The 21,913-nt window shown below is 48.3% G+C and overlaps 1 protein-coding gene across 1 annotated transcript in view; it reads right to left on the reverse strand.

The window, feature by feature from the left end:
• Positions 1 to 21,913, reverse strand: part of LOC144175205 (beta-galactosidase-like) — a 36,731-nt gene that overhangs the window by 8,161 nt on the left and 6,657 nt on the right. The window contains exons 5-11 of the mRNA XM_077704308.1: positions 19,829 to 19,923; positions 17,396 to 17,567; positions 14,532 to 14,712; positions 13,534 to 13,577; positions 10,686 to 10,801; positions 2,774 to 2,860; positions 432 to 539 (exon numbers count right to left, since the gene is read on the reverse strand). Of these exons, the coding sequence (XP_077560434.1) occupies positions 432 to 539; positions 2,774 to 2,860; positions 10,686 to 10,801; positions 13,534 to 13,577; positions 14,532 to 14,712; positions 17,396 to 17,567; positions 19,829 to 19,923 (803 nt within the window). The remainder of the gene's footprint in view (positions 1 to 431; positions 540 to 2,773; positions 2,861 to 10,685; positions 10,802 to 13,533; positions 13,578 to 14,531; positions 14,713 to 17,395; positions 17,568 to 19,828; positions 19,924 to 21,913) is intronic.

The following is a 21,913-nucleotide window of genomic DNA, read 5'->3' on the forward strand; positions in this document are numbered from 1 at the left end:
AAACTGTTGGACCCAGCGCTCGTGTGTGTCGTGTTCTCCTCCGTTCTGTCCGTGCGAAAGCTGCGCTGTAGTCTCCTAATCCGCGTTCCGCCAGAGAAAAGACGGAATGCGGAGAACACAAAAAATGTTGCTATCTACAGCACAGTTCACTGAATTATAAGCAAGGTTTGATTCAGAAGAACGAAAAACGCGAAATGACCCTCCATCGCAGGGAAAGCTCGGCGTCTGTCTGCTTAGCTACTACCATGATCAAGTCGCGGGCGACGACTTGGCTTTGACGTGCTCTGCTGTCGCTTCACCTCGGTCTTCGCGGTTTCCTCCCGGCTATTCGCACCTGTCTGGCGGGGTAAAGCAGCCCAAAGCTGCGACTGTGCGGGTGACGGCCGTAGACGTACTGCATTAGCACTGCTCATTCTAATGTGGCGACTCACGTTATTCTGATAGACGTAGCCACGATCTCGAATGCCATACGCTTGCAGCACTGCTCTCGTCGGGGGCTGGAAAGCGATTCGAGTCTCGTAGAGCATGAAGCCGTACGCCTGGAAAGAGAAAAGACGAAGCAAGCCTTCATTCACCAGCTGCCGTCAGCAGAGATAATACGGCGTTGGGACCCATATTTACGCTAATTTGTCTTCACTAAGCAACTTAAAAGGACTGTTCTCATACGGGAGGAACATCGGCCGAAAGCGCGAAGGCAGGGAGGGACAAGGTGACCCAACATTTCATTCACAATTGACATGCGAGCACGCGCCACTATTCCTGACCTACGGCTCAAGACAGTCTACTTAAAGAGGTCGGCAAGTTATGGTGTTGGACTGGTTGGAGTATTCCCTCCTGTACGCACATTGGCAATGTACACCCGGCCTCAAAAGCTGCCGGGATGCGGTTTCGAATGTTGTTTTCTCTCCTTAGAGATGCCGGCGCTTACGATTCCACATAAGTTGCTAGTCTGCTTTAAAGATAATCCTTAATTAGTTCCATTAACTTATCTGTCTCATATTTCCGCTCGTGCCCACAGTAGTAATGCACACCTGCGTCATAATTTTGGGTAGGCGATTTCGAGAGTCCAAGTCAATTTCTTTGCTGCCTGATGGCTCAGCCCTTCGCTTGTCTTGCTGAGCAAAACATCATACTTCGGACCATATAATCACCATACGCATAGAAAAGGCTTAGCCACGAAGCAGCAGAGAAATTACCTTGGATTTTCGAAATCACGTTCCGGAAACTTTTGAGTTCGCGTTTTTTTAATTATAAATTGCCGGACCCACCTCCCTTTCTTTTAAAGACGATAGTATTTCTTGGGCTACTTAAACCCTACAATTTTTGTCCCCCCGCCCGCCCGCCCACCCGTTTGTTTGTCCACGCGTCTGTCTGTCTGTCTGTCTGTCTGTCTGTCTGTCTGTCTGTCTGTCTGTCTGTCTGTCTGTCTGTCTGTCTGTCTGCCCTTCCGTCCGTCTGTCTGTCTGCCCGTCTGTCCTTCCGTCCTTCCGTCCGTCCGTACGTCTGTCTGTCTGTCTGTCTGTCTGTCTGTCTGTCTGTCTGTCTGTCTGTCTGTCTGTCTGTCTGTCTGTCTGTCTGTCTGTCCTTCCGTCCGTCCGTCCATCTGTCTGTCTGTCTGTCTATGCAGCCATCCGGCCAAAAGTTCAAAGAATTCTTTAACGAGAAGTTTATATAGGCCAAGCTCTTCCGAATCCTTAAATCTGGAAGCACACTTCCTACTGGTCAACATTGTTGAGCAAAAAAAAGACATAAAGCATATTTAAGGGGATACATCAGTGCACAACTGGCACGCGCACTGTTCGTTAATTGAAAATAAATGTGTGCTTCATGTTTTGGGTTCGCAGATAAGAAATACGCGCTGAAAAGAATATTTTGACTCAAAAATGCAAAAAACAGCTCGCGAGAGCCTGGACCTCGCGGCAATTTTTCAAGGTCAACAGTGACGAAACGTTCAAGTAGATGACCCGAGCAGTGGAACGCGGGAAATTCAATTGACTTTAGAAAACGCGTCCTCCACGTTTATCATGGGAGGAGAGAAAGGGCGGGAAAGAGCGTGAGAGGTGGGCGTGAGAGAAAAAACTGTGGTTGATTCCTCTGTCACAGGAACCGGTAAAACACGAAAGTGAAATGTGCCGCGAAATCTGCAGCTTAGCATGGTTTGCGGGTCGGCTGCTGTCTTGTGGGTGTGCATGGCAAGCGACGTCCTGCTGGTGGGTCGCTTCGGCAAAGTTGTACTGGCGTCATTTCCGTGACGGATATGACGACAGTGAAATCTTGGTGCGTCCCGGCATAAAACACTGTCGTGTTAATATATAAAACCGGAAAACGAACAACCGGAAGTATAACGTACTCTTTAGTACAAAAATTTGCGTCCCCGCAAGAAACCCTGTGTGCAGGGGTGCACCCTATACAGACCATTTTCTTCGTTGTACTGGCGTCACTTCCGTGACGAATATGACGTAAGTTAAATCGTCGTGAGTCCCGGAATAAAACACTTTCGTGTTGAAAGAGGAATTTACGTGGCAGAAGCTGCATAAGGCTATCGTCTTTAGACGACATCAGCGCGAAGTGAGCAGATGCGAGGTAAATTTTCTGTGGCTTTGCAATGATAAAAACGTTTTCCAATCCAATCCAATCCAATTCAATTGCTTGAGACGGAGAGACTGTAGATTGTACATATTGGCTCCACTAACAATTAGTTCGTATAGAGTAATGCATGCCACCCCATGTAAATACGCGTCGCATACTACCTATACCACCAGGAGCAGCTTACGTGTCCGACTTGTTCAAAGGTGAGCGGATAGGGTGACTTGACGGCGCGACTGCTTGACAGCTCTCGCAATTCCTTCAGGCCGAACATCTGCAACGCCCACAATGCGCATCGCCGCAGCCATTAGTCAGAAAATGGGAGCGTGAAGAAAGGGCACGTTTTCTGGTAATTAGAGTTCAGCTCGCGCTCGAAGTTCTAGCACCTTGATATAGGTTGCGGGTTGTGTGCAGACCAGTTTGAATACGGAAATATTTTATCAATCGAAAGCTATATTTTGAAGGCCTTCCGTAATAATAGGCGTGGTAGCTCGAACCTGCCGTAGCCTACCCGTGGCACAAAGCACTGCCGCACGTGACGTCCCTAACAACTAGACCAGCCCTAAAATACAAATCTAATGTATTTTTGCACGCTCTCTCTCATAACAAAGGCCGAGATATTTTCTTGTCATAAACACCAAATCTATTGGATCTGGATATTGACTTTTAAAAAATTGCCCCTAGGTTAAGTAACTACACCAAGCAAACCCTATACAGTTAAACCTGGATGTAACGAAGCTCTATGTAACGAATTCCTAGACTTAAAGGTTTTCAATTCTCCATTGCCAGCCTTATTGAAACTCATGTGTTTGCGACCTCTATATGACGAACGCGTGGCTACGGATAACCTTGATGTAACGTATTCGCTACGTTGAGGAGCCATTGTTTTGGGCTCTTTTTCTGAAACATCGGCTAATATGCGCTAATTTAGTGAACTTTGTCAGCACCGCAAACTACCGTGCCTTTCCAGTGTGAGTGTGGTGTCGATTAGGTGCTAGGCCCGCCTGTCGGTGTGTAGGCTCGCGTCTCCGCCGCTTTCTGAGGTGTAGGTTCGTCGGTGATGAGTTCTGCTGTCAGAAAACGAAAAGTTTTGCCTTTTCAAGACAAGCTCGCAATTTCAGGTGCCGTCTCTACCGGCGAGAAAGATGAACGTTGCCTTCCGGTACAGTCTCCCAGCTAGCTCCTACCCAAAAAGTTTCAGTGCGGCAACGAGCATTAGGTTCGCGAAAAGGCGCCATTTCAGCATACGTTTGGTCCTTGAAATTGATTAAGGCCCCTAAGAGCGTTGTTGCGACCGGGCGGGGGCACCCGATCCGAGCTCCGTGGCCTCCGACATACGAGTGGTAGCGTGTATGATGCGAGCGGCCAGCCGCTGTTGCAGCCGTGAAGAAGTCCAGAAGCCGTAGGCTAACGTAACTGTTTACTTCATAGCGAGAGGTGAGCCGAAGCCAAAGAACAATGCCCCGACGGGCGAGGTTACAATACAGGACTCGAGCAGAGCGACAACATCGATTCGCTGCTCTAACAGGAATGGTTTACAACGCTTGGGAGCTCTATTTATACCCGAAAGCGGTAACGGTCAAACGCCAACACGCTGGAACACGCACTACACTCTTTCCAGAGTTCGTAAGCTGTTCATAGCCTCGGGCACGTTGAGTCCGAGAGAGGGGAGAGAGGAGGACTCCGTTGCGATCACCGGGGCCTGCCTCTGTGTCCTTGAAGAGCGTGGAGACGAGCCGTGCAGGCAGCCGCCGAAGTTCAGCCGCCGCAGGCAGCCGCCGAATGCGCAGAGAGCGAAGCGTCTGACGAGGCTTTGTCGCAACTTGTTGCCGACATGATTGCGCCTGTTTTCGAAGGCGCACGAGTGGCTTCGCCGCACAGCCGAGGAGTGATGCGGGGAAGTACTGCGGCGCTGGCCCATTCGTAACAGCTTCTCCGCCGGGGGTCCGAGATCCCGATGGATAAGGGTCTGCAACCGTTGTCCGGAGGGATGCTGTCGAAGTGAAGGGTTCGGCAGACGCTCAACTCCAGGCCTTGGCTGTACGACACCGTGCTGGAGCTTCACCGGGCGGGTCACTGGACGAGTAGTGGCTCCCCAAGAACGTCTCTGGCTTGGTCAGGCAAGCAACAGAACAACACAGGAAGACACAACCGCATCGCCGGCAAGTGCGAAGACAAATCCACACTGAAGATCTACCAGGCTTTTAGTTGCGAAAAAGTACGCGAATAACTAACTACTCTAGTTATATTTTTGCCCAGCAGTACTTTAGACAAGTGACAAACCTGAAAGGTGACATTTCGCTTGATTGGAAATGTCCCACATAAAAAAATTGCAATCATAAAGGGCGAAACCTGTTCCAGGAAAAACAATGAAATTGAGAAAGTCAGGCGTCTACAAGCCACTTCTCGCGCTGAGAGCTGCGATTCGAGCTCTCATCATTGCTCCGAGCTTTCCCTTTTTTTGTACCGTACTTTAGGTGCACCCGTTCTCTGAACGCTGCTGCGACCGCGTGAGAGGACACCGGCCGTTCGCTTCGACAACAGTCGAGCGCGCGGAGGAGCGAGAAGGATTTTCCATCGTTCAAACGAGAGGCGCGCACTCCTTCTTGGAGGCGGCGTCCCCCTGGCGCGATGCGAGCTCACGGCTTTGCCCCTTCGTGTGCCTGCACTGAAACACGCGCCGCAAGCACGCGCGGAAGTTTTCCCTCTACCCTTCTTGCTCGCCTTTTCGCGAACGCGTTCGGCAAGCAAACGCCGGAACGCGTTTACGTTCTCTGCTCTAGGCTGGTCGGTTCCCGACTTCGGCTCAGCCGCAGTCGACACCGCAACCTCAACTAGCTCCGCCGATGTTGGCCTATCATCGGGAGCATCAGCTTGGAGTGAAAAGGGCACGATGTGCTCATTAGGCACCTGGTAGCTTTGAGCAGTCACTACCTCGTTGTCCCTAGCGCTTTCGGCGACAGCCTCAGCAAGCGAATACCGAAGGGTGTTTTCGTTCTGTTTTGCGGCTGTCAAGGCTACGCTAGATCCAAGCTGCCCTGTCTCAACAGACGGCTCAGCCGCCCGCGACACCTGAATCTCTACGAGCTCGGCTGGCTGTTGCTCGAGGTCAGCTACCTGAGCTGTTGGCAGGACGGAATCGGCTTGCTCAGTGGCGAGATCGTCATGACTCCCAGCTGAGCTGTGCAAACCGCTCGCTGCTTCGACTGCAGGCTTTGCCACCACATCGCTCGTTTCTGTGCTACCGTCCGAAGGAACAACCTCCGTTTCAGCGGACTCGTGTTGTCTTTCGGTAGCCCCATGGTTTACGCACTCCAGCGAAACCTCGCTATCTCCCGAAATGTTCATGTTCAAGTCGGTAGCCATTCCCAAGGCCTCCCGCGAATTTGAACCGTCCGAACACTCCGCCGAGATTTCCAAAACAAACGCCGACACATTATCGCACTCAGTGGACACACACTGCCCTCTGCCGCCTCTGCCGACAGTCTGAGCTAATGCGCCGTCGTTATCTCTCTCAGCAACCTTGACGCGCTGCGGGGCAGCAACGGTCGCTTCCGACTCCCGCTCCCGAGCGTCTGCTACTTTCTTTTCGTTACCGTGGCCAGTTTCTCTATCCACGACAACGAGGTCTTTTCCGAGCAACAATTCCAACTCGGGCTTCACTTCTTCCTGCTCGAGTTGAATTTCATGCTTTAGGTACTTGTTCTCCCGTTGGAGTCTCTCTCTTTCGAGCTTCTTTCTTTCCCTTCGGATTCGCTCGATATCGAGGGCGTACCATCGCATAATTTCCTCGTGTTCTCGTTCGCTTTCCTCGCGACCCTGCTGTCGTTTCTGCCTCTCGAGCTCCTCACGCTGGGGCTCAGCCTCTGCCTCTGCCTCGGCGGCCTGACGTTTCGCGGTCTCCCTGCCATTGATCAGCTCAATGCATTCCGACAGCTCCTCATCGTCAGCCCCGACAGCGAGTATAGCCTGTATCAGCTCTGGCTTTCTCAGCGCGTCCGTAACATCCAAGCGCAATTCTTTTGCAAGCTCCAACAACTGCGGTTTTTTCAACGCTTTCAAATTCATGGCCGGTATAGAGTACTGCTTTCCCACTGCTCCCAAAAATGTTTTGCGCGAATAACCCACGCGACAAAAACACACGCCCTACCAGCTATCCTCAGAAGCCTGGTAAAACTCAGTGAAGAAAAGTCCCGCACTCACCATTGACCGCCGTGAATTCTGCGAAGTCCGAAGCCGCCTTGACGTCCGTGGTGTTGGGTCTCGCACCGCTGGCCTCAGGTGTTACGAAGTTGCCATCCCACCGCTGCCACCAGTTGTTGCGACCGGGCGGGGGCACCCGATCCGAGCTCCGTGGCCTCCGACATACGAGTGGTAGCGTGTATGATGCGAGCGGCCAGCCGCTGTTGCAGCCGTGAAGAAGTCCAGAAGCCGTAGGCTAACGTAACTGTTTACTTCATAGCGAGAGGTGAGCCGAAGCCAAAGAACAATGCCCCGACGGGCGAGGTTACAATACAGGACTCGAGCAGAGCGACAACATCGATTCGCTGCTCTAACAGGAATGGTGTGTGGTTATATATATAAGTGAAGTGGGAGGAAGCCACCCGGTAACTGTCTATCTTAGGATGACACCTCAACCGGGAGGAGAATAATGAGAGGATAGGGAGGGAAGGAGGTGAGAGAGAAGTAAAGGATAGTGTATTTATAGAGGAATGAGGAGGGGGGTTGGGAGGGGGAGGGGATTATAGGAAGGTATGAAGGGGCGTTTCGGTCAGGAAGGTGATGAGGGACCGGAGTGCTTTCTCTGGTTTACAACGCTTGGGAGCTCTATTTATACCCGAAAGCGGTAACGGTCAAACGCCAACACGCTGGAACACGCACTACACTCTTTCCAGAGTTCGTAAGCTGTTCATAGCCTCGGGCACGTTGAGTCCGAGAGAGGGGAGAGAGGAGGACTCCGTTGCGATCACCGGGGCCTGCCTCTGTGTCCTTGAAGAGCGTGGAGACGAGCCGTGCAGCGTATTCCGGTTTCGGCGATGCATCACCCACGAAAGGGAGAAAAGGAGGAGTGCGAGAGGGAAAGGCGAAGGGTTGTTAACTTGATTCTCTGGAGTGCCGTGTACTGAATAACTTCGTGGGAAAGAAGGAGGCACAAAGCATTTTTTCACAGTGAAATAAATTCTTAAATGGAGAGTTCACTATCCATGGTGTCTAGCGTTTTTTATTTAGTTTGTGCTTCATTTACGGGATCCTTAACTCGAAACCTGGATGTAGCGAAAACCTGCATGTAACGAAAAATTGCGAATTTTTGTCAACTTTGTTACATCCAGGTTTGACTGTACTCTGGTACAACGACCAATTCTACCATTGTTTATCGCAACCCTATGTGCTCAGAAGAAAATTCCGCCCTCAGAAGCAACATAGGGGGCATCATCTTGGTTTTTTATCCACGTTAAAAGGGACACCTTCTAAGTAAACAAGAAATACTTATAAAGACTGTACATTGTGACACAAATACAGATTACGTGAGTTTCAGGAGCTGCGTTCAGCATAAAACAAGGGTACCACATGAAAGTAGTGACATGCAACTTGTCCCGCGAAAGCGTTCTTACACGTTTTAAGACGAAGTTTCCCAGCGCCATTCTATCCTTCTGGGTCGGGATTTCGCTGTTCACCTTACCTGGAAAAAACTGGAGTGACGAGAATGTGAAAAAAGAAATAAGTGGAACGGAACTGTAATGTCCCACGCCGGTAAATGCAGCCTTTTTCAGCGTTTTATCGTTCAACAATAATATAAATTTCCGCTTCATCTTTACTTTTCGAAGCGTGCAAAAAACAGCAAAGTTGCAGCTGCCTGGGAGCCAAGAAATAATTTCTACAGAGGCCAATCATCATGCTCCCTCATTATAAAGGCAAGCGAGACAACAACGCGTTTACCGGTTATCGCGAAAATTACTAAAGCTAGGGTCCACAACAATATATTTTGTACGCGCACACTATCACGATGTTGTGGCGACAAAAACAACTGCGGGGGCCACACATGCACTGTATGTTCAACCATGTAAACGTTCTATTGTCCGACATGGTGAATCAAACCACATTGCATGTATACAGAGAATTTTTTTTCTGCATTTGTACCTCATTTAACACGCAGACTATACAAGGTTTAAAAAACAATCTTGAAATGAACAGGAAACTATAGAGAGCCGTCCATGTCCACACTCCAATGGACGACCAAGGTTAACGCCTAATCAATCCTCGCAAAACCGTATGAATGGCGGTATAGCGGGAAAAAATTCAGCATTTACGTTATAAGGTTACTTGCTGATACGCTTATTCGGAAAGCGAAACAGAGAAGTACATTTTGTGCTGCAACTGTATTAGTACCTCAGGGGGAAGGAAACAGTGAGCGGGAGCACCAAAAAAGGTGCGAAAATCGACCCCTCGTAGTTGACATCGGTCCAGCCGGTTAGCTCCTTACGTGGCCATCACCGCATCTCGGGAAGGCAGTCACCCGACCACACTCCCATATGGTGACCTCGGAGCTCGTATTCACTGCAGCTTCCACCACCCTAATTTGGACGGGCTGAGTTTTTAGGGCGCAGCCCTTTGGCGGCCGTCTTTGGGCTGAGCCGCTTTGTCGGCGTAACCGAGTGAACAATGGCGAGTGAAAGAAAAGGCGAACGATGGAAGAAAGCAAAGGAGAAGAGTATCGCGAAAGTGGGAGCGGAAGGCGGTTCGCCGTGGTGGCGTGAACCAGCGCTCTCCGAAAGGGTGCGGTGGGGCAGTGGAGGGGGCAGTTTGCTGTGCTCGCACGAGGCGCTCGACGGCGCAACGCTTGGCGAAAACGTGAGGGGGGCGTGCGAGTGACTATGTTGTGCGTTCGCTTAAGACGCAGCTCGCGATCCGTTCCTGAGACGCACTTCGCGCCGCCGACGCAGAGGCTCATCATCGCTTCTGTGGTGAGAACCTAGGAGTGAGTGCACTGCCTCAGCGCACTTATGCTGCGCCGAAATACCGCATTAGGGAGTATCGTAATCCCCAGCCAATTTTTTTCGGCCATCGAACTGCCGGTTCATGGCTGATGGTGGCCATCTCCTTTGCACGGACCTTCCTGTTAGGCCGTGACCAGTGGTTAACCACATTCTACCCCCTTATCGCGTGCTTCACATCATGCGCTGTTGTATCGGTTATAACAGCGAAAGCCTTGTATGTCTGATTGGAAGGGAAGCTTGAATGACCCCGATGTCGACACGAATGGTGCAAAGACCCAAGGAACGCCAGGCGAAAGCATGCGAGCCGTGTATAGCAGATGATTAATGATCACCAAAGTTAATATTGATTGACCGGTTTAGTGATTGATAGTAACTGTTAATAACGTGGTATAAAGTGAATCAAGACGGATTAAAGCAGATTGCAAGGAATCAGGTAGATCAAGGTGGCTTAAAACAGATTAGGGTAAATTAAAATAGATTAAGGTAGAATAAGATGAAGAAAGATGAATCACGGTGTAATAACGTTGGATCAGGGTAAGTAAAGGAGGGTATTAAGCTGGATTGAGATGAAATAAGGAGGATTAAAATTAATTAAGGGCAGTAAAATAGCCTAGTTGCTGCGTCGACGGCTGGAGGTGTATATGAAGGTAACCGTCACAATTGTACGCCAGGCATAAGCGTTCAAAGCATGTAAGCAGACTTAAGTACCCCGATAATTCTTTAAGCCGTGTTGTGAGTTCATCTCGGCTCCAACGTGACAATGAAGATTTGCCTTTGAAGGGTGCTCCACAGCAAACGGACTCATGCTGCGGTGAGGGGAACAAAAAAAAAGTTACTGGTTCGCCTGTAAAAGCGGGCTGTACAAAAATTACCCTTATATTTTCCCAAGGTCCCCGTATTAACCCGATGCGTTGAACCATAAATACGGTTATCTTAGGAACTGGGGAACGTATGTACGTATTTCTGGCTGCAGCGACTGTGTATGCTTGTTGGATATGCCGACGCAGTTAGATGGGTGCCTTTGAGAATGCAATACATTCGCCGCTACGAAATTTGCTTCCCCCATTCATACAATTAATTGTCAAGAGCTGGGTCTCCCCTAACCTCGTTGATGACGTCACGAACGACCTTGAAAGTTTCAGTGGCGTCACCCGCTTCACTTATAGGTGCGTCATGGTGGTAGCTTGTGATCTGCGGTCGGAAGCCTTGCTCCTCGTCGGCTGGAATGTCCAAAAGCGCAGTGTTAGAGGGCATCACAGAAAGCTTGACCAACGACCAGAAAAGGGCGCCAAGAAAACCATGCTGTCATTACCAGCCGTGGTATGCTTATGAAAGACGAAGTACCTTTGGTTTTATCTCAACCAAATTTATACTTACTTCATGGTTATTTTATATCATCTCTCTTCAGACTTCTCATATCTTCACATAGTTTTCTGCATCCGTCAGTGATCTGTCACTCCCTCTATTGACAGCCACCCTGTTTCCTGTGCGCTGAACCCGCTCTCAGCCTTTCGCAAGGGAAAAGTGGACCTAGACGGGGCTTAGACTGGAGCGTAATTACTGGCACACAAGAAACGGGGACGGTGTCAAAACAGTACGCAACAGTATTGCAGGCGTCAAAAAAAAGCACCGACATAATAGCACGGCGTCAAAACAGCAGGCGACAATTGAGTACGACGACAATAGAGCGCACGGCAAAAGGGCAAAGCGTCAAAAACAGCTCAGAGGAAAAACAGCGCGCTCCTATGTCACGCCTACATGGGAAATCATTTGCAGTTTAACGTGTGGGAAAAGGAGCTTGCGAAATGGTAAATAAAATATTTTCTTACATTGATGTTAATGTTTATCAGGGTAAAATATTCGGGTTTCACGACTTTCGAAGTACGCAGCTTACGCTAATTAAAACAGGGATACATATTTTACAAGCTAGGAGGCAAACATAACACGATCTGTTTTTTTTTCTAAAATTTTTTTTTATATTTCGGTAATTACTCAGAATATATATTTTGTCGTACTTATTCTAAGAATGTAAAACAGGTCACAATATTGCCTCTACCTGTCGTAAGCTGTAGCTCCTTTCTTGTTTCTTTTTCCTTTTTCCTCTTCCTTTTTCTTCAGATATATATTTCACAGTGCAGTTCGTACATTTGAATTATCAATTCATCGTTGTTCGTAACTTGTGCCGTAATAGCAGAAGTTTCGTATGTTCGGTGCTTCGTAACGACAGTCGGAGAAATGGAAAGTTTAGTTTCATTCCTTATAATGTTTACATACTGCGCAATAACTCGTTGCCTGTTTGTCGACGGCGATGGCTCTAGCGCTTATTAAATTTTACAGAAGAAAAGATGCTTCAAATGTACAAATGTGCCGTAATGGCCCGTGTCGTCGAATAAGAACAAATAGCGGTGCCGGAAAAATCAAACTCCATCCCACTCTGCTTTCGCGACCTACGCAAGTTTTCCTGAATCGGGAATCCTCTAGGGTCCTATCGGCGCCATCGTCGTTGTGTACGGGCAACAATGCTGGAATCGGCGTGCCATGATTGTCCAGGAACATGACAGCAAAAGGAGCTCGGGGCTCGACCCTGCGGAACCGTGGCCAACACTACCGCGGATGTATGCAAACGCACTGCTACGGCAAACATTTCCCATCTTGTGTGGTGGCCCCTGCATCTTTAAACGCCGTCATTGACAATCGTGACCTCATCAATATTAGGAACAGATTACACAGGCGAGTCGGCATCAAATAACCTTAATCTCACTGTGGCGCGCGTGCATGCACGCATGCGTCCACTTACACGCACACTCGCGCATACACACAGACAGACAGACAGACAGACAGACAGACAGACAGACAGACAGACAGACAGACAGACAGACAGACAGACAGACAGACAGACAGACAGACAGACAGACAGACAGACAAATTTTCACCGCCGAAGGTAGGGCTATACCTTCGGCATTTTCACAGCCATAACTCGCTTCCGAAGGCGAGGCTGTAATCACTGTCATAACTGGCCGCGGAAGGTAAGGCTATAACTCCTGCCGACAGAACTGCACGCAATGTAAACTTGTTTCTGTCCGTACCGTTCGTTTGGCGTCAGTAATTGCGACTCTTTAGTCTCTTGGGGCGTTACAGCATCACCCTTTTGTCACAACTTTACAGATTTCACCTCATAATACAGGATATTGTTCTCGAGCCAGGAGAACACACTAAACCCCGTTGTCGGGGAATCGTTTTGACAGCGATCTTGCTTTATTCTAAGTTTGTTGCTGTCCCAATAGCAGTGTAGGAACAACAAGTCATCATCGCTTTTAACGGTATACCTCTTATAACGAAATAAGTTTCCCGTTCCCAGAACCTCGCTATAAGTGGGGTTTAGTGTGTTTTTTTTTTTTTCCTAATTTGCTCTCTGTGCCAGTACGTGACGAGAGATGACTATTGGATAGAAGCTCCCACTCGAAGAGTTCGGCTGCGCACAGCCAGTGTTTCAAGTTAAGTAATTTTTTTTCAGTTGGAGCGAATAGCCGCAAAGAGCACAGGCTCCAGTTTGCAGCATGGTGACGCGTCGAGAATAAAACAGCTTTCTTAACGTTCGGTCTCCAAACCAGGTGCAACTATGGTTCTAGAACGTGCGCTTTTCACGTGTTTGCGTAACGCTAGAAAATGGTAGAGCAGAGTGTATACTTAGTTCATTGACTGATGCATGAGAGCTATGCGAGCCGGACAGGCCTGTCTTTTAAATAAGGAAGCGTTAGATATGTATCCTTAAGCTGCTTCTAGCCAACAATATTTATCCTTCATACGAGTTCGGTACTGCTGCATAAAAGTAAAAAAATTGTGACAGTCTCTCTTATTAAACGTTAACACAAAATATCAAAATTGAAGAATCGCGTGACACTGATTGCATGAGCTTCGAGAATTGCCCGTCCAATGCAGAGCGTTTTCTTACCGCCAGCCTTGAATCCGAAGTTTGTTCCCCCGTGAAACATGTACCTGGAATGCGATGAATGCATTCACGTCAGGATGCGCCATGAAACACCAACCATCATCATCATCATCATCATTCACGTCAGGAGATTTTGGAAAGGGAGCAGCACGCAGCACTGCTGCAGTGCCTTTGAAAATCGGAATGCCAAACCAGCACCTTCGGAGGCATCACAGCGGGGCAAGGTTAAGAGCAAAAAGAGCAAATTGCAAAGAGCAAGCGGGGCAAGGCGATTGCGACGTGAATGCCCGGTGATGTCTCCAACGACGAAAACTAAGCGTCAGAGACGTTTACAGCAGGATGAGTAAATTTACGTCATGTGTGAAACCGACTGTCGCCCGCGGCATAAAATGGCGGGACAGTTTGAACCACCCTTTTTTTTTCCATGAAAAGTTTTCGGGCTAGCTGTCCAATATTTTGTGGGGATGAAATGTTAAGCCACAAAATGCGGCACCTGGATTCGGAGAAGTTTAGCAGTTGAAGGGAGGGGGGGAGGAGGCTCAACACTAATTAGATGATAGATGAGATAGGACCTTAAAGCTCGGAGAGGATGAGGGTGACAGGTACAGGAAAAAAAAAAACAGAACGACTGAAAGAGGAAAAATGAATACGGTTGGCTTGCTATTGGCTAGAGATTTACCTTACGTGTTTTTTTCGTTGATGACTGCAGAGGATTAAATGCAGAGAAGGCAAGGACAGTGGACCGACAACACTGATGACTGCTTTTTTACTGACCAAAGATTGAATTGAGATGACCTATGACGTCCACGTGTGAAACTTCCGCAGCGAGTATAGAAAAGCGGTAGTGGAACGATTACGTTCAAGAACGGTGCATGGGTCGCATTTCCTGTGTAAGCCCATCTGTTCGTTAAATGAACGCACAATTTACGCAAAGGTTACCACAGGCAAACGACAGTCTTTCACTTATGCAGAGTAAGCAGTGCGGCCAAGCCTCTTCTCACAGGTTGAAGGAGGCCTTCATCTGGAGTATGGTGCGGATCCTGGCGGCGAGAAGCGTTGCGTTCACCGTGCGGTGCGGCTTTCCCCAGTGATCCGGCCACCCGGTAGACAGAGCCGTGTTGAAGAGGGGGCCCCGCTTCTGGTGACGTCGGTTCCGAGCGAATTCAGCCTTGGGGTTCACATCTGCGCACGCTCGCACAACAAAATAAAACCCCATATAAACTATGTCTTACATGGGGTACATTATAGGGAATATAGAGTTATGTTGAGCCATAGGCCCTTATAACCCACGCACCAATAAATACGCCCCATATAGCACATTTGTTACAAGGGGTATATTCTGGTGTAGATAAGATAGAAACCCGATTCAACTCACGTGGACCATAAATATAATCTACATGCCAATATGTAGCGCCGCATCGTGCCACGCGTTAGGGGCAGTCGGGCAGATTTCTTGGAGGAGTCGCCTAAGAATTATTACGCATTGAAACATATTAATTCCGCGGATACTTTCACATCAAACGGCAAAAATATAATACCCCTGGGTACTTTCTGTACAATATTTTTGATTTCGCTTGTCGCTAGGCGCCAATAAGAATTGCAGTTTCATAGAAGCTTGATTTAGCATCGCTCTCCGCTAGGGTACTTTTCATTCAGGGTACTTTTTTCAAGGTACTTTTTCATGAAAAAACATATAATGTTGTTCTGATATTCTTGTTATATATATCCCTGTTCCGTGTGTTGGCTTAAGCCCCCAAGTTCCTCTTCTTTGTATAGCCCCCCTAACACCACGCTCCGCCTGGATCCAGTAAGGTATTTCTAAATAAATAAATAAATAAATAAATAAATAAATAAATAAATAAATAAATAAATAAATAAATAAATAAATAAATAAATAAATAAATAAATAAATAAATAAATAAATAAATAAATAAATAAATAAATAAATAAATAAATAAATAAATAAATAAATAAATAAATAAATAAATAAATAAATAAATAAATAAATAAATAAATAAATAAATGACTGAATGAACGAATGAATGAATGAACGAACGAAACTTTATTGACACAAGGATGGCGACTCGGTCTATGTGGAGCGGGTGGGGAGGGTGGTGTAGGGCAAACTTTACATTCTCAGATGAACGCCAGTAGCGAGAGCGAAGTCCCACAAGGAGGCAAACACCTGCTTGGCTGTGGCTGCGGGTGGGTAGAGCCAGTCCGTCAAACACGTAACGCTGCTGTGTTTGCAAGAGGTGCGCTCCGCATGCAGTCCTGGACACTTCCAAAGAAGATGGTCAATGGTCGGTGTGGCTCCTAAAGAGCCCGTCACGCACGTGGGGGGTGTCATGGCCGGCGGAGGTGAATCGCTTGCGGTAGTGCCTGGGAGAATGGGTGGCCGCCCTTTTTTTGGTATGTAAGAACGCCACTTGAAAAGGATGTCCTCTGTAAGCGCCGCCATAGCACGAGCCTTGTGGATCAGAATCTGAAGGCCACGCGGCAGTCCTGTAGGTAACGGGTAGTCATTGGCAGGGATGTGGCTGTGGAGTCGAGCTCTAGCACATCGCTGGTAGGTGGCACGGGCTTCAAAGGGGTCTAAGTTGGGGTCGTGATCAGGCAAAACTGGGTGGGAGCGGGTGGAAAGAACATCGCTCGCCAGTGCGCGCGCGGCCTCCTTTGAGGAGTTAACGCAGTGCCCTGGCACCCAGTCTACACGAAATAAATAAATAAATAAATAAATAAATAAATAAATAAATAAATAAATAAATAAATAAATAAATAAATAAATAAATAAATAAATAAATAAATAAATAAATAAATAAATAAATACAGAAACAGGTACAGCTCCTCATTCCCCTTCGGCATGACATGAGGGATGAGAAACGGGAGATACCTCCCCCTACGCCACACCTAACGTTGGCCAGGGAGGGACGCCAGTGGTTGTCATGCCAATGGGAAATGAAATCCTCCACTTCGAAACCGCAATTTCAATGCTTTCAACAATGCACCCCCATGTAGCTCGTAAAGATGCTGAAGTCAGGCAACTTTCCTGCTTGCTTTCATGTGTTTTGGCTGCACGCATTCCTACTGCTTACAAGCAATCCAGTGTGCCAAATTGAGGTGAACTGTCGAAGACGTATTTCATCTCGCCAGACAGTATATCAGCTCAACAAAGTCACACGCCCGCAATGTCATCCCCTTCGTTTCGAACAGCCATTCATACTGCGCGCACCATTCTTGAGTGGAATGACTTGCCAGCACACGCTGACGCCGGAAGAGATTCCAATGTATTCTTGCAGCTCTTGCACACTACTCTCACTAACTAGAATTTTTTTCCTTGTATTTTTAACTATTGTATAACGCCCTATAGTTGTAGCTTGCATTCGCTGGTCTTGCTCTTGCTGCAGGCTATTTCTGGATATACTGCCACTTTTTATGTTTTCTTTTCTTTGTTTTTACGTTATATTGGGTTTTTTCAGCCCATATTATCGTCGAAAAAGTTCCAAGCAAATTCTTAGAGCTCAGGCGCGCCATGTTCCCAATTGATCTGATTGTTTAATGACTGTAGAATGCCGTATGGCTGTAGCTTGTATTTACGTTTTTTTTTTCCATCGTTGCGGTTAAATACTGGTTGCATTACGTCTTGTTGTATTTTTTTCCGTATTTTCTTATTATGTTGTCTTGCCTCCCCACCCCTCCCCTATGTAATACCATCATCCAGAGGGCCTTTAAGGGTACTCTTTATAAATTAGTAAATCTGAAACCTGCTGGGTGCCTTCCTGTTCTCCTTGCAGTTTGTATTGCAGCTCTGTTCCGACACAAAAGGAAAATTTCCGGTTCTGAAATTGGCGGCCAGCCTTCGCACCTGTTCCGAAGTTGACGGTGGCGATAACGCCGTCGACGCGGTCGCACTTGAATTCGCCGGCATCCGTCGTGAAAAGCACGACATCCCGACCCAGCTCTGCCCACGCCAGGTCCCGGAGGGAGTGCATGTACTCCAAGTCGCACACGCCGTACGACTCGTACTCGTTCTCCAACTGAGAAGGGCCACCGGTGAATGCCCGGTAAACACAGTGCAATAACAATGGCCCCTGTAATGGTTTTGATTGTAAACCTAGTGCTTCCTAAATGACAAGAAAAAATTGAGCGTCGTGCCACTGAGTTCAATGTAAGTGGTGCCGCTCGAGCAGTTGGATCTGCGCACAAGTTATTCTTGGCTATCTGTTCCTTTTGAAGAATTTTAGCCACTCCATCGGGGTCAACGGATGAACGTTATCTTGGTGTCGTTTACGCTTTTGAAAAGTTAGATGAGCGTGAGGCTGATCGTCGATAATGGTCGAAATATTTAGCAGCCCATTCTCTGCAAACATTACGATATGATAAGGACGATGTACGCACTGCTCTACACGAGAAGGCACGCATTTGAACCCAATTTCATTAACAGCCCTGTCATGCATAAAGGTAAATTATCAGGTTGAAATAAAAGTTAGCTGGCATGACGAACTGTACGTGGATTTTCATAAAGCATATATACACACTGATTTAAATTACTGGTGACGGAAGGGGCGACTGTCACCTTTATGAAAAAGTAGTCCGCAGTATCCTGGCGTCCCTAGGTTACAACCCGCGAGCTCCCAGCCGGCAACCGTGCGAGATCAGCGAGGAGGCGCGGGCCCACATCCACGTGGACCCCATCCCGAAGAACGTGCACCCCGAGTACAACCAAGAACGACGGCAGGCGCGGGCCAAGGCCCTCACCAAGCAACACGCCCAAGACCCGCACGCCCGGTACGTAGACGCTTCGGAATACTAACGAGAAGGCTTTGCGGCAGTGGTCGTTGCGGCGGCTACCGGGACTAAGACAACGGCAGCGAGCGTGCGGTGCACAGACGCCACAGACGCCGAGGAGGTTGCCATCGCTCTGGCGATCTCCGAGGCCGAGTGTCGCACCGTGCTCAGCGACTCGAGGAACGCCGCGCGCAACTTTGCCAAGGGACGAGTGTGCGCGCCGGCGGCCGCCATCATCGGCAAGCTCAAGCTCCAAGACCGCGGCAGCACCATCCGGATCAAGTGGTTCCCGGCTCACGCGGACGAGTGTACATCCTCACCGAACCACAACGAGACGGCCCATTCGGCGGCGCGAGCGCTTACCCTCCGCTCCCCCGAGAGTGACCGTTCCGTGTGGTGGTTTGAAACCAAGGACCGAATGACCAGTTATAACGAAGTTACCAAGTGTTATCGCCTAGCTCGACGGACAATGCCGCCTCCCCACCCGGCACTCAGTCGGGAGGAGGCCGTTATCTTAAGGCAGATACAGACCGGGTCACTCCCCGCCCCGGCAGTGCTACACGTGCTTCACCCAGAACTCTATCCGAGTGGTATGTGCAGTGTTTGTGCAGTGGGTTTGGCGGATCAATGGCACATCATGTGGGACTGCGCCAGGTTCCCGACTGAAGCTACCTCCAGGACATACCCGCCCGAACTTCAAAGCGCAGTGGAGTCTAGAGACAAGGACACTCAACTATGGGCCGTCCAGCAGGCCCGCGGTGCGCTCGAAAAGCACAAGCCTCACGACCCGCCACAAACGGGCCGAACTGGGGTATTGCAGAGTAGGGCATAACCCCGGGTCGACGCTTGGCCGACGTCACGACGAGTTAAACCGTCGGTTGCCGGCATCAATAAAATTATTCCTACCTACCTACCTACCTAGTTGCTGTTGTTACGGAGTGGTGTCCGCAGATGCAGCACAAAACGTGCCCCGGTCCTGCTCTGGTGTGCGTCTAAATTGCCACTGTTCACATGAACGCGGAGCGCGAGACCTCGGTACAACGAAAATAACGCCCTAGATATATTAAAGCCGCCATTACTTAGTGGGGTTCTAATGTTCTCAATCAGGCTGTATTTTGTCGAATTCATCTTAGTCATAATTTATTTTCCCTTAAAGGACCCTTCCGGGGAATTACATAAAGGGTGGGACGAATACGGCAGCTAAATTAAAAGAGATCAAAATAACTACGAGAAAATAGCAACCCAAGAACAAATGAAATACGAAGATTAAATAAGGGGGGGGGGGGGCACGGCAGCGTACATGCTATCGGTAAAAACACAAGGTGGAGGGGAACAACAGAACAACACATAAAGTACAAATAAGAAGAGGATGAGACAAAAAACGAAAGAGAATACAGAACAGGATAGGGAATTGTTTTTTTTATACAATTTTATGATGGACGTAGATATTTGCAATGTTTAGAGTGCTACCTTCAGAAAAGTAATGGCCTAAACAAAACAGCGCACTTACTTGTACCATAATTACTGGTCCTCCTTTGCTGATGAGAAGAGGCTTCACTTTCTCGAACACTTTGGAAAGATACCTCTTCGCGTACGACAGGAACTCTGCACAAAAGGAGCGAACAGTGTTCTGAAGTGATGCCCTCACCGATTCATTCGACGCCATATATCGGCTTTGCCAGTTGCGCGCGAGTCATGATAACCAAACCTCTTTTATTTCGTATGGATTACTGTACGCGTTAGGACGTCCGCAAGCATTCGTTACATAAATATTAGGACATTTTTAGATGCAGAGCATCTGATTCACTCGCCTTGTCCCTCCGGCGTCGTCGTCGTCGTCGGCGGCGGCGTTGTCCGCCCCTCCCCCATTCTCCTCGCCGCGCCAGCTGCGCTCTCCGCCGCTCACCCCCTCTCCTCTAAGATAGCGAACACTCTCTCGCGAGGGGCATTGGATTGGATTCGATTGGATTGGCTTGGATTTGGATTGGATTAAAGTGGATTGTGTTGGATTGTGTTGCGTCATAGCCGCGGCAGACGCACTGGCGCCGGCGCGTCCCCTCACCGTTACACGCTCTATAAAACGCGGTGCCTGCGTCGCTCCGCTCCATCGTTCCAGCGCCGTTCCTCCGCTGTCCAACGCTCGAACGTGAACCCCCTATGCGTCGCATCTACACAGGGGTTCCCGCGAGGGGAGGTGGTAGTTTTCACTCACAATCACGGCAATGGTAACGCAATATAGCTGTGTTAGAGTGATTGGTTGACTGATTGTCGGGTTTAATGCACCGACGCTTCACAGGCGATGAGGCGCGCCGTAGTGGAGGGCTCCGCATTAATTTTGACCACCTGGGGACCTTCACGTACGCCGAAATCTCGTACACACGGGCGTTTTTGCTTTTCGCCTCCACCAGAAAAGCGGTGAACTCGCGTCCTCGTGCTGAGCAGCAGAACGCCTTAGCCACTGAGCCGCCGCGGGGCTAGTTGTGTTAGAGTGTATGCTAGAGTGTATATGTTTTACACATGCTAGAGCGTACGTGTGTTACGTGTATGTTACAGTGTATAGATGAATGAATTTATTGTCAGGAGATTTTAAGGGAGGTCCACCAGCAGGCGTAATTTGAGCCACCCAGGGGTGGACAACGGAACAACTGCTCGTGGGAGAAAGGGAATGACAGATTGAAAGAGAGGAGAGACAGAACAGAGAGGGCATATTTACAGCGTAACACCATGAAATACAAAAAAAAACTAACAAAAACACAACGCAGACAAATGCGGAGGGGTGACGGTGTATAGCCTCTGACTTGTTTCATGAAGGTGCACCTCCCACAACATTTGTACTGATGCCGCCAGCATGGATCAGCCATTGTGCTAGTCGTATTGGTGATTCACTACGTACAACCGGCCACTGCAAATAGTATGTTTCTGCTCTTTCTAGGTAAAGCGCGCTTATCATAGGCTCCTGCACAGTTTTAGTGCGTTTCACCTCGTGCTCCTAAAGCAAATCAGCCGAACAGCAGCTGATTCATTCCTGGGCACTTTGGTGTCAGCTTTAGGCAGAATGCTATAAGCGATCATTGAAGTGTACAGAGCTTCAGTATGCCATTACAGCTTTCTAATCTGAAAAAGCGTTTGCACTCATGGGTCATCATTCCTACATTCCATAATAAATACGTACATACGTAAGTACATACATACATACATGCATGCATACATACATACATACATACATACATACATACATACATACATACATACATACATACATACATACATACATACATACATACATACATACATACATACATACATGCATACATACATACATACATACATACATACATACATGCATACATACATACATACATACATACATACATTCACCTGGGGTCCTACCCCTGTATAAACCCTGCCTGCCAGGCGAGAGATTGCCCTGAGGAAAGCAAGTTCTCTTTGCTGAAACGTAGGCCACAATCGTGCTTTTACCTTGTTCGAAGTTTTTCTTCTCTTGTGTTCTCTACCATCTTCAAAGTTCTACTACATACATACATACATACATACATACATACATACATACATACATACATACATACATACATAC

Source organism: Haemaphysalis longicornis, unplaced genomic scaffold (genome assembly GCF_048455015.1).
Source record: "Haemaphysalis longicornis isolate Haplotype H1 unplaced genomic scaffold, Haemaphysalis longicornis Haplotype H1 scaffold_3, whole genome shotgun sequence".
In the NCBI taxonomy this organism is placed as follows: Eukaryota; Metazoa; Arthropoda; class Arachnida; order Ixodida; family Ixodidae; genus Haemaphysalis; species Haemaphysalis longicornis.